The sequence below is a fragment of the Ursus arctos genome, unplaced genomic scaffold (genome assembly GCF_023065955.2).
Source record: "Ursus arctos isolate Adak ecotype North America unplaced genomic scaffold, UrsArc2.0 scaffold_2, whole genome shotgun sequence".
Classification (NCBI taxonomy): domain Eukaryota; kingdom Metazoa; phylum Chordata; class Mammalia; order Carnivora; family Ursidae; genus Ursus; species Ursus arctos.
This window is the reverse complement of record NW_026622874.1, coordinates 102360507-102373437: the sequence shown is the minus strand read 5'-3', so window position 1 is coordinate 102373437 and position 12931 is coordinate 102360507. Positions and strand designations below refer to the sequence as shown.

At 54.8% G+C, this 12931-nt stretch overlaps 1 protein-coding gene across 1 annotated transcript in view; it reads right to left on the bottom strand.

Moving 5' to 3' along the window:
* Positions 1–1718: 1718 nt before the first annotated feature.
* GNA12 (G protein subunit alpha 12) overlaps positions 1719–12931 on the bottom strand; it is a 106483-nt gene continuing 95270 nt past the window's right edge. The window contains exons 3-4 of the mRNA XM_026516358.4: positions 5985–6035; positions 1719–4478 (exon numbers count right to left, since the gene is read on the bottom strand). Of these exons, the coding sequence (XP_026372143.1) occupies positions 3909–4478; positions 5985–6035 (621 nt within the window). The 3' untranslated portion in view covers positions 1719–3908. The remainder of the gene's footprint in view (positions 4479–5984; positions 6036–12931) is intronic.

Here is a 12931-nt window from a genome sequence, read left to right as displayed (position 1 = left end):
CTCCATGAACCGAGCAAGTTCCTTTTCTTGGGGGACCTGACCCCTTGCCAGGGCCCAGCAGTGCCTCGTGAATAACACCGGAGCCCAATGTCCCCAGACTGGGGCTCTCGGCCCCCTGAGCTGCAGGCCCACCACCACCTCCCACCCGGACTGGTGGCCCCAAAGCCAAGTCAGCGACGCACAGAAACATGCGCACCAGCTCCCTCAGCTTCCAGGGATCGCTTCAGAACGAGGCCGCTGACGCACATCTGACATACCTTATGGAGAAGGTGGGACCAAATATTGGAGACAGCCCAGGGCTGGGACAGCCTCAGCCAGAACCCTCTCTCCAAACCCACCACTGCTTCCTCGAGGCAGGCTGCTGGTCACAGCGAGGGCCAGAGTTGGTGGCCTTTAGTTAGATTGTGACACCGAATTCTCACTGAGCAAAGCCCAGAATCCAGCCTGGGAGAAAGCCTCTGGGATCTCCGTCTACCTTGGTGGCCCTCAGCCCTGGCTGCACAGTGAGATCGCCAGGAGCTTGGGAATCCGCTAGGACCAAGTTCCTACCGGACAGGCCCTGCCTGGGCGGCTCAGCCCGGGGCCTCCACAAAGCTCCTCGGGGGTCTGACTGTGGCACCTCTCCCGTCTGGCGTGGACACGTGCTGAGATTGGAACCCTAACAGCTCAGCCCACAGCCCTGGGGTAACGCAGAGCACGTGACATGCTCATCACTGGCGTTTTCCCAGAGGGGATTCTGCCCCTCCCACACATAAACATGCACCGCAGTGCTCCCCGCCCGGGCCACGGCCACTGGGCAGCACCCGCATGCCTCTTTCTGGAAAAGACCACAGTGTGACGAACCACGTCCGTGGCTAGGAGTCACTCATGCTTCGAGCAGCAGTGGCTGGGATGAGAACCTTGGGGGTCAGGACGGCAGACTCCCCACCTGCCCCTCCCTCTGGTGCCCTCTCGTCGCAGGGCTCAGGCCGTGTCGAGTGTCCATCGGCAGGCCCTTCTCCTCGCACTCTTAGACCACAGAGCCGCGCTCGGGGCCTCCCCTCCCCACACCACGTGAGGGCCGTACACGCACGTGCACACGCATTCACACATGTATGCACACACTCGTCTCTGTGTACAATACACTTTTATCAGCTTGGAAGTCATGTTTCAGATGCTCTTACGGAAAGCAGTACTCGTGACGGTTCTGCGTTGTCACTTTCAGAAATAAAAGCCGACGATCAGCTGGTGAACCTTCAAGTACAGTTAGGGTCGTTGGGCTCTGATTTTGGGGACCGAAAATCTGACTTAGTGGCTGGGTTTGAATGTGGAGGATAGATGTTAATGAACGCCCAGAGAGCAAAGGTGGTTGTCACCACACCGGACCCTCCAGCCAAGGCTCGCGGGGTGCAAAGCGGGAGCCGAGCACCCACTGCGCGCCTTTCTCCCACGAGTCCCACCGAGTCCGTGTCCGCCTGTCCCCAGGAGGCCCGAGCAAGGCAATCCTAACTAAGAACCTCGTGTTGAGAGAATTTTGGATCTTGGAGTTAAAATAACCTGACTTACTTTTCTTTTATCCAAGGAGTAAAAAAAGTTACAATACGGATACTGGAGATCCCTGCACGTCACAAGGCTGAACGCAAAGGCTCGGAGGTCGTTTCTCTACAAACACAGAAGCATCTCGGGGAAAAGCCGACACACATCCCTCTACATAAACAGTGTAGCTACGAAGGAAGATCTTATTCTGAGGAAGTTTATTGTTACATTTTTGCAGTAATAGATGAGGCACGACTATCTCCTGCTTCTCCAACACTCGATAAAAAAGACAATAATCAAGGATAACAGTGAGATTAAAATAAAAAACACAAAAGCCGAAGGTTTTGGAGACGAAACAACTACAGTCTATGTGTGGGAAAGCCGTGAATGCTTTCAGTTGAGCCTTGCAAATACTTTCCTTTCCCGATTCCGACGAAGCCCAGAACTTTGAGCCGGGGCCTTTAGAGACCCCCACCCAACCCACCCAGGCACCCAGGCCGTGGCACCTGCCCTGCTCCCCACGCGGCTCAGTGCGCAGCCCCAGCCTCTCCTGCTCGCGTGCTTCCGCTCCGAGGTTAAAGGGGATGGAGCACGCGTGCACACGGCTGGCAGAGCCCGGCCCAAGGCGCCCTGAGCAGTGTGGCCAGTGGCCGGGGCCAGTATGGCGGCTCCCCCACTGGCGAGTGGCAGCTGGTGAGGTCCCGACAGTGACTGGCGTGGCGGGCCCGCCACACTGGGGCCCGGGCTGGAAGGACCCCGGACTGCATTGAGGGAGCCTGCCAAGAGTGCTCCTTTTCCTTTAAGCCACGGTCATCAGCACTGACCCTGGGTCACATCCTTCGGTTTATGAGAAGCCCCAGGAAGCAGTACAAAAACAGCAACGTTTTTTCCCAGCCAAAAAACCCAAAACCCCAACAAACATGGACACAAAGCCTTGAGCACCAAGAGAGAAAGAATTTCATGTTGTCTCCTCATTAAGAACACTGATAAGAAGGGTGACTCAGAAGCAGGTTGGGCTCCCTTTCCTTCTGGGTCAGCATCTGCCACAAGATTCATGTTTATCTTGCTGGCTGGAAAGGAGCCAGGAGGGAGATGTGAAAGGGACGCAGGATCAGGAACAGGGTGGCCTTGGGACGGGGGCCTCACACGCGTTCCTCGGCTACAGTAACGGCCTGGTGCCAGTTAGAGGAAGCTCTTTTTGCTCCCTTTTCAGTGCTGGGGAAAGTGCCAACACACCGGACAGACCTTCCTAGGAGAGGAACACATGGCGGGACCAGCTGGGGATGCAGTGTACTGACAGCCAGGGAGAGACCCCTGCACAAAGGTAAGCGGGCAAGTGCACAGAGGGGGACATTTGTCCGCCCGTGTCCACACTCACGGGCTTGGGCAGCTTCTCCCGCACGAGAGCTATGTCCGGTAGTGTTTGCTGGTGACGTGTGTACACGAACGGAAGCAGGAGACCTCGGTAAGAATCAAGACTTCAAGCAGAGCTGCGAGTGGGGACCGGCTGTCCAAAGGCATCGGGTGGTGGCAGTGTGCAGAAACTCTGCGAGTCTGGGCTTTCTGAAAGGTCAGCTGCGGCATTCCCAGAGGCTCTGCTAGGACTCCTGCCAGTGTCAGAAGCCCCGAGAGGAAGAGGAAGCGCTCCAGTACCTTCCAAAAGAAGGGAACGTGGGTGCAGCCCAGTGCAGGTGTCAGAAGAGGACTTGCAAGAACAGTCACCTGCAAGGCCTGGGGGAGGGAGGGCGGGTGCGCGTAACAGGCACGCCCACTGCCGGCACACTGGCCGTGGGGCGTTAAGGCAAGCCCACGCCCACCTCTAAAGCTGGGGCCCCTGGCCTGATCTTGTGCGCCTGGATCAGGGTCTCGCAAGGAACCGGAACCAGGGCTCTACAAGGCCACGCGCGCTTTGGGAGATGGAGTGGAAGCACCCGATCTCCCGCAGACCACCGTGAGGCAAAGCGCTGAGGTCTGTCTCACGGAAGACTCGCACCTTACAGGAAAAGCCATCTGCAAGGCCAGCTGGTTTGTGTTGTCGTTACAGAGTGTGTGCGTGCACGTGCACACCGGCCGCTCACACACAATCCTCGATTAAACTGTGTCAGAGAAGGAATATAGTTTCTGTAGAGAGAGAGAAAGCTGTGTTACTAGGTATTACGCATTAATACCAAAGTGACCCCTTGGATTCTCAGTAGTTTGACTACGCCCCGGGTTCAGTAGCTAACGTCCGAGCGTCCATGTCCCCGGGCCTGGAGCACGGCGGTGTGGCCAGCGTGGCGGCACTCCTGAGCTGGGCGACGGCGGCATGGATCCGAGAAGCCCCCTGCAGGCCCGGGGAGGTGTGACCAGCGGCCGCTGAGGCTGCCACGGATGACAGAGAGGGGCGTCCTCTCTCACTGCAGCATGATGTCCTTCAGATTCTCCTGCAGGATGGTGTCCTTCACAGCATGGAACACGAAGCGGATGTTCTCCGTGTCTATGGCGGTGGTGAAGTGGTGGAACAGCGGCTTGCTACGGTTCCGTCTCTTCCGGTCGAAGCACTGGACCAAGTAGCGCTGCACGTCCTCCAGCCTGTGCGGGTCGCCCTTGAAGTCTGGGAAGTGCTTCTTGATGCTCACGGTCTTGACCTTCTCCACCAGGAGGTCCATCTTGTTGAGGAAGAGGATTATGGAGACGTTGAAGAAGAGCTTGTTGTTGACTATGGTCTCAAAGATGTTCATGGACTCCACCAGCCGGTTGGTGCGCCTGTCCTCCATGAGCACCTGGTCGTACTCGCTGGAGGACACCATGAACAGGATCGACGTGATCCCGTCAAAGCACTGGAACCACTTCTGGCGCTGGGACCTCTGGCCACCCACGTCCACCATCTTAAAAGGGATTTTTTTAATAACGAAGTCATGTTCCACAATGCCCTTGGTGGCTTTCCGCGCCAGCAGGATATCCTGCTTGCTAGGAAAGTAATTCTGTAAAATATGGGAGAAGGGAGAAGTTTAGCAGGAGAAGAACCCGGGAAAATAAGGATCAAGAGTCCGACAGAGTTGGGTGAGAAGCTGAACCAAACACCAAAAGCCACTTCCATCTGTGCAATCAGACGCTGGCCACGGAACAGGAAGCGAAGGCAAGAAGCAGCTCGTTTCAAGCGAACAGAGGCTCCCGGCGTGAGGCAGGTGGCCGGAACCCCCGCTGTCCGCCGCAGCCAGAAACCTCACCCGTGTCCCTGTCCACAGGGCGCTGACCTCCGGGTCTGTTTCGCCCACAGCCACCTCCTTACTTTTCTGACTTCCAGAACATGCGTGTTTCCAAACCTTACTGTGAACTAATTTAATCTAGGTTTGCAATGCTGGTTAGAGCTCGTCTGCAATACACTTGATACATCACTCCGGGAAGTCTTCGGCAAGCCTGGCACTGCCCAGTTCAAACCCTCCAGGACCGTGATGCACAATCACGCGGGCAGCAGCCCCACCAGAAACCAAACAGGGACGACGAGGCCTCTGGGTCCAAGGCCTGTTCACAGGGGTGAGAGGGACAGAGAGGTTTCCTTGCTAACACTTCAGGGAGGGGACAGCGAGCCGCATGTGAGGCCCCCATGCAGGAATGATCCAGCTACTCTGACACGTAAACGGGGGGAAAAAGGAAAGACGAGGGAGAAACCTACAGAGTAGAAGACATCTAAGTGACATGGCCCGACTGTGAAGGACGGGCCTTATGAGGGCGCGGATTCCAACTGCCAAACAAGCCACACACGGGGAAACGCTAATGAGACAGCCGGGCAGATCCCCGAGCGGACTGGACGTGGGTCTATACTGAGGAAGGCTGCGGACGTCTTAGGAGCAAGCATCGTGGGCAGGATTCTGGAGCCCTGTTACTGTGAAATGACGCGAGGATGCGTGTGCTCCTGGGAGGGGGGCCGGCCTGAGGGCTCATCTGACGATTTGTCCTTGTGTGCGTGTTTTTTTTTTTTTTTTAATTTAATTTATTTATTTGACAGAGACAGCCAGCGAGGGAGGGAACAGAAGCAGGGGGAGTGGGAGAGGAAGAAGCAGGCTCACAGCAGAGGAGCCTGATGTGGGGCTTGATCCCGGAACGCTGGGATCACGCCCTGAGCCGAAGGCAGACGCGTAATGACTGAGCCACCCAGGCGCCCCTGTGTGCGTGTGTTTCTCAGCATAAAACGTTAAAGGAAATGCTCTGTTCACTAAAGAATCCCTGCGTCCTTCGTGGTATTCAGACTGAGAATGTGAGGAGGAGGAAATGCTCACGCCACGCACTGACATTCCCTCCGCCCTGACACGGAGTCGGGAGCTGAGTGAGAGCAAGACATCACAGCCCCAACCACAATCATCGGAGGTGGGGTGTGGGGCACCCAGGGATGGTGTGCACACCTGCCTGAGGGGAGCTGCTGGGGTCTCCACGCACACGCTTCCTAACCCTGGCTCGCGGCTCTTGGCGGCGGGGGGGTCTGTACTCACCAGCTGGCCGATCCGGTCCAAGTTATCCAGAAAGTACTTCACCGACTCACCCTGTCACAGAGGAAAAACATGCAGGGCTCAGTCTTGGTGGAGAACCCTGGTGTGGCCACTAGGAGATCATAACAGAATCAACACGAGTATTATTCTGCCTCCATATAAATGGGAAGTCAGACTAAGAATGTACAGACATTTTTAAAAATTAAAAACACAGTTGAAAATATTTTTAAATGCAGTTTCTCTAGGATTCAAATTCAGACCGTGTTTTCAAAGCACCCGGGGTGAGTCTGGTGACCCCTCCGACTGGGGTAACTCCTTTCCAGGCGCGCACACTGGCCTGCTCCCCAGCCAGAAGCTTGCGTTAGGACCCCGTGAGCAGTCCTGCTTGGACAGAGATGGCCCAGGGCACCGCACAGGTGGTCTCTAGAAAGGGTGAATCTTCAACAACAGACACGTGACCACACACCTAACAGATTCCAGAAACGGGCCTAACATTCTACTGCTTCTCCTCATGTCTGCACGACCTGCTTTGCAGCCTAGAACGAGGACAACCTTCAGTCTGGATCCCTGCGGTGGAAGAGTGAACCCGTCACCCCTGGATGTTCTCCACTCTGAACGCCGATACAGACACCGGTCTCCAGAGAACGGGCACCTTACGATCACCCAGGACCCTGTTTCAGGAGAAGCGTTTAGAGGGTGTTCAAACACTGACTGACGGGAGCGGAACAGAGGAAGGGGGGAACGCACAGGCGTGGCGATTTTCCCTCAAGAAGCAGAATGCAGACAATTCAGCACGCCGCACGCACATGGAGCAAACAGCTTCCCACAGGCTTCCGAGGGAGCCTCCCTGGGGCAGACAGGCCACCGGATGGCGCTGGGTTGCATGGGCTCCCTTACGCACGCCTGGGGACAGTCACCCCGGGGAAGCCCACGTCCGTCTGCGTCACACAGAAGTGTGCAGGTGGCAGGCTGACACTCTAGACTGTCATGGAGGAGACCACTGGAAAGGTGCGGGAGGACGGCTCGAGCCTGGGACTTTATATAAAATAATACAGAAAACAGAAGAAAATGACAGGAGTAGCCAGCTCCCGACCTGAGTTCTCCCCCAGTTGGTCTCCAACAGGCCCAAACGAGGACAGTAAGGAGTCAGCTTCCTTCCGTGGGAGTCAGCTATCCCATTTTACGACGACGGCCTTTTGGAGGATTGACAACAGCGTGTTTTTCAGGGGCACAGAAACACGCATCACACACACTCCGGCACAGAGGAGGATTCACAAATGCAGTGCTCCTGAACGGCAGGGTGCGGTGGGCACAGTCTGCGCTCTGCTCTAGGGACACACAGGTGGGAGAGACGGCGCCCGGGGCTGCAGGACGGAAACCTCGCTCCCCAGCACCCCACCTCTGCCACTCTGCCGGCCGCACCCTTCGGCATCTCTCCGCCTCTGACACCAGCTTGGGCGTGGGGTCAGCGCTCTCCACAGGGTGAGGCAGCGGGTCCGCGAAGGGGCCAAGACAACAAACCCATCCGATTCATGACACCCCCACAACCCTCTCTCAGCCCCCACTGCCTCCCATTCAGGGACTCTGGAGGTGCAGGGAAGCCGATGAACACTCCAGCGGTCTGCACACCGGGAGGCCAGCTGGTGGCGGCCCCTCACAGCCCAGGCCACCCTGGGCCACTCGAAGGCATGTGGTGGTGCCAGGCGGAAAGAGAGTAGGATATGCTCCGCTCACAGGGGTTTTGGTTTGGTATAAAGTCACAGCAACGCCGATGCCCCGGCCGACGTCCCGTCACCACGGCATGACAACTGTCCCGGGGAGACAGTGAGACGTGTGTGCTCACCCCAACAGTACAGGTGTGAAAGGAAAAGTGCCCCCAAGGACACAATTAATGATGAGCTAAGTATAAAGTATTAAAAAGAAGAGAAAGTTATATGTCTCAGTTTGAATGGAAAGATCCTTAGTGAGCTTGAAATCAGGCTCACCCCACCTGCACTCCAAATGTTAGCATCCTTTCACTCCTTCGAAGGTACAAGATTTATCTGGGGCTCTCTGCCACCGCCTCCATGCTCTGGGGGGGTTGGCGCATGAGGAGGGGGAACGCAGTTTCGTGCCAGCCTGCCCCTTCTCGGTGCTAACTCGTGGGTCCACGCGCAAGCTGCTCTGGAGCTCTCTGTCCCGGGGGGAAGAGGAGAATCAGCTCATTCCAACCCCAAGGAGTTGCTGAGCTCCACACTCCGTGGCCGCTCCAGGCTGAGCGGGAACCGTGGTTCAGACACTGTGGTTTACCGTCAGGGACTGAAGCGTCCGCCATCGGATTTGACACACAGCCTACGGAACGATCATCTGCACGGGGTTCACGGTTCCCAGAGCACCAGCTCCTTAAAATGTCCAGGTTCAAATTCTGATAGACTTCCAACACTGGGAGATGGAGTCATGTCCTCAGAGAAACGGCAAGTGGCAGGAACTAAGGTGCCACCGTGGAATGAACCAGTCAGCACCTGCTGCAGACGGACTGTTGCCCCCCACCCACAATCATGTGCTGAAACCTAGCTCCTAGGGCCATGGCATCAGGCAGCTGGGCATAGTGGGGTGGTGCCCCCGTGAACGGGGTCAGTGCCCTTATAAAAGAGACCCCAGGGTGCTTCTCCTGCCTCCTGTGTCGTGAGGACACAGCAAGGAGATGCTTCCAGGAACCAGGAGGGTCTCTCACCAGACCCCCAGTCTGTGGGCACCCTGACCTTGGGCTTTCCAGCTTTCAGAATCTCTCTCACAATCATAGACTAGGTATGTTTGTCAGCAGACCAAACAGACGATGGCACTTTGACAAAAAGAGTATCACATGTGGCGAAACAGTCCTGGGGTCCTCTCAATGGCCACTGCAGTCACATGGTCTGAGGAGAAAGAGTACACGAGAAATGGGTTCTTTATAACCCTCCTTGGTCTTTAATAACACCTTGGGTCCATGGAGTAGACAAGACAAAAACTCATTAGGATGTGCTCAGAGGCCACTAGGCACAGGCTTGACATCAGACTGCCTTCCTGACCAACTCCCAGGAAAACGGGCATTTTTATTACCAGCAGCTGGACGGGTCTGGGGGTGCTGGTGGTGGAGAAGAGGGCCGATCAGTTTCAAGCAGCAGCGGGTCTTTTGGGGGTACCTGCAATTGTGCCACAGAAGGGCGAACGTGGCCGAAGGCAGTGGGCAGGGCGTGGACAGAGCACACCCATAAAGAGAATGAGCTTTTTGGCAAACGGACTCTACTTGACGTCTTCCCTGGGAGCAACCAGCACCCACGCCTGCCGCAGACGAATCACATGGAGCAGGCTCACTGCGGCTTCGCAGTTCCTGTCCCCAGCACCAGACACACCCTCCTGCACACCCATCCGTCCACGTGCTGGCGGTCCCTCCATAATGAGCCAGCCCCGTCAGTGGATACCTCGTGTGCCTCATCCAGCTAATTCAAGACCGCGAGAGAACAGACTCGGCTCTTTCAGCACCGCACGAGACCAGGCCTTCAAGATCAATATCCAGGCCGACTGGTCACACCTGTTTTCCTGCCAGCAATGACACCCTTCAATTCCTGGCACTTCCTGCCAGTGCTGCAGGCTGATGGGCGCGTGGTGGAGGCGAGTGTGTGAGCAGCGCCCGCCGCCACTGACAATGGCGGGTGTTAAGATGGGGACGGGGACACCAAGGGAGGGCGGTTACAAAGAGAACACGAGTCTACACTTGGGGCTGGTGCCCTTCCGGTTTGAAATCCTATCTCCGCGCACATGAGGTGTTCCTATAGTTCCCAGACCCTGTGAAGTTGGTGTGTATTCTAAAATGGGGTCAGTCGCGTGGGACAGAGACACAGGCTTGTCAATGGTGAGCTAGAGGACTCCGAAGCTTACTTCAGTTGTTTAAACATAACAAATTACAAACAAAAATTTTAAAACTGTTGTATATTAGAAACAACAACAGAGTATTCCAAAGGTCAGATTTTCATTTCTATAACTTAATATCAAATTTTTTTTTTTAAAGATTTTATTTATTTATTTGACAGAGATAGAGACAGCCAGCGAGAGAGGGAACACAAGCAGGGGGAGTGGGAGAGGAAGAAGCAGGCTCATAGCGGAGGAGCCTGATGTGGGGCTCGATCCCATCACGCCAGGATCACGCCCTGAGCCGAAGGCAGACGCTTAACCGCTGTGCCACCCAGGCGCCCCCAAACTTAATATCAAATTTAAGACATAACGTTGGCTTAATAGATATGCTAACCAAACAACATGTTTGAATAGAGAACTTCTACAAATAATTGAAAAAGATTATCTAACTCCCAAAAGGAAACCCTCATCCTGAATTCAGGCTTTGCCAATACCTATGACATCTCACTGGGGTTTTGTGAGAGTAAATGATATCACAGCTGTGGAAGTATTCTGGAAAAAGATAAAGGATCATATTAATACACATCATAGAAACAGAGATTCTCAAATTTTACTCTGGGTGCCTGTAAACTGCTAATTTGTGACCCTAAGATATTAGGTACAAGACTCACCGTACCATCTATGATACCAAAAGCCAGGGAAGATCCCACGTGCCCACAGACAGAAGGAAGGCTGGCTGGACAAAGCGCGGCATCTTCACGCGGGGAGTCAGACACAGCTGTGGACGGCGGACGGCTGGCACGCGGCTACGTGAGAGGAGGAGGGCGAAACAGAGTCTCCCTGTCTATAAGAAGTGGTGGGGAAGTTAAAACAGTTGCTATTTGCCTATATTTAAGAAAGGAGACGCAAAGATAAACCAGCAACAGATAAAAATGATGAGGTACGGGGAAGGGGAGAACAGGGGAGGAGGCACAAGGGCAGGAGCTAGATGTCTTGAAATGTATTTTGACTTTGGAACCATGCAGATATCTTACATAATTAAAAACAAAATTTATTAAAATATCAACCCCTCAAAGTGGAAACCAAACCACAACAAATGAGGCTCACAGTGTGTCCAGTGGGGGCAGAGCCCGGGACGCTGGCGGCCTCGCACTTCTGCCCCAGGACGCGCAGGTGCGGGGGAAGCTGGCCTAAGGCTGGCTCATGCTGGCGGTCCTGCCTTGCCATACGGATGTCCCCGTGCTTGTGAAGTCCCCCACCCCAGTTCCCAGGGACAGCCGCTCCCTCCCATCCATGATTAAGACCCCAGGAAAAGGTCAAGAGTGGGTGTTCTATAGTGCCAGGCCCCTCTCATCTGCGATTTTTTTCTTCAACTGAAGTCAAATTCACACAACATAAAATTAACCATTTAAAGGTGTGTACAGGGGCACCTGGCTGGCTCAATCAGTGGAGCACGTGACTCTTGATCCTGGGGTTGTGGGTTCGAGCCCCACATTGGGTGGAGAGATTACTTAATAAAACATAAAAAAAAAAAATCCTGAAAAGAAAGTGTATGTAACACAGTGGCATGTAGTGTATTCAGTGATGTGCAACCGCCAGCTCTGCCTTGTCTGAAGAAAACACTGTTGTCACCCCCAAGGGCACTCCCGTGCCCAGCAGCAGTGACTCCCCTGTTCCAGCCGGCATCACGCGCTCACGGTTCACCCATGTCGCAGCAGCTGTGCGTGCCCCACTCCTTTCTACAGCTGATACCCCCCGACGGACGCGCCACACAGCGTTCACCCATCTGCCGTGGACGGGCAGCCGGACTGCCTCCAGCACTTGGCTACTGTGAGGAACACTGACGCAGAAGTTTCCCTTTGAACACCTGTTTTCAATCCGTTCGGGCATATGTTCCACCTAGTAGTGGAATTTCTGGGCCCTGTGGCGGTCCATGTTTACTTTCTGGAGGAGCCACCGCACTGTGTTCCGCAGTGACGACACCGTCTGCATCTGCATCAGCAAAGGTAAGGAGGTTCCCATCCCCCCGGCACTCGCGAGCCGCCGCGTGTTGACCTGTAGCTGCACCAGCGGGTGTGAAGTGGCGTCTCACTGTGATCTTGTCTGGGTTGTAAGGGTGGTGCTGTCTGTACACTGTGAACTCTGCGGGTGTATGAAGAGCTGTTAGGCTCATTCCTGAAACACTTCCGCACGGTTAGTAGTACAAATTCTAGACTCAGCCTCGACAACCACAGATTTATTCATCTGTATCACAGGGACCACTACAGAAAAATGAGCTAGAAAGAAATTCCCGAGCATGATTTTAGACATTCTTTTCCTTCAGATAAGCAAGCACCTCCATCAGGGGATGACGGGAGCTGGGAGTGGGGGTGCGGAGGCAGAGGGCTCAGCGAGCTCCTAAAGGTTTCTACTGCAGAATCCCACCTTTCTGATCCCACGCACAAAGAACTTCCAAGTTGTCCCTCCAGTCCTCGCAAGAAGACAAACGGTGAAGAAGCTGAAAACCAACAAGTCTTCTTAGACCCACCCCAGATTTGATGCTACAGGGCGAACTGCTGCCCCCCACCTTGGAGAGGCGGGTGAATACAGAGACTCGCAGCTTACGGGGGACAGAAGACGCAGCTGCAGCCAGCCACGGATACGTTATGCCGGACTTTCACCAGGAAATGACAGCGCCCACTAAAAGGCAAAGCTCACAGCCTGAAGAGACGAAGCAAGCATCGGACCCAGACTCAGATATGGCACAGGTTTTGGAATTAACAGACCGGGAATTTAAAATAATTATGATTTATACACTAAGGGTTCTAGTGCAAGAACAGGTGGGAAATGCAAGCACGGAGAGGGAAACACCATGAATCACAGGGAAATAATACTAGAAACCAAGAAGAAATCACAAAGTACATTAGAAAATGTTTGGGGGGCCCTGGGTGGCTCAGTCGGTGAAGTGTCTGCCTTCAGCTCCGATCATGATCTCAGGGTCCTGGGATGGAGCCCCGCACCAGGCTCTGTGCTCAGTGGGAAGTCTGCTTCAGGATTTTCTCTCTCCCTCTGCCCCACACCCCCCATGCTCTTTCTCCAAT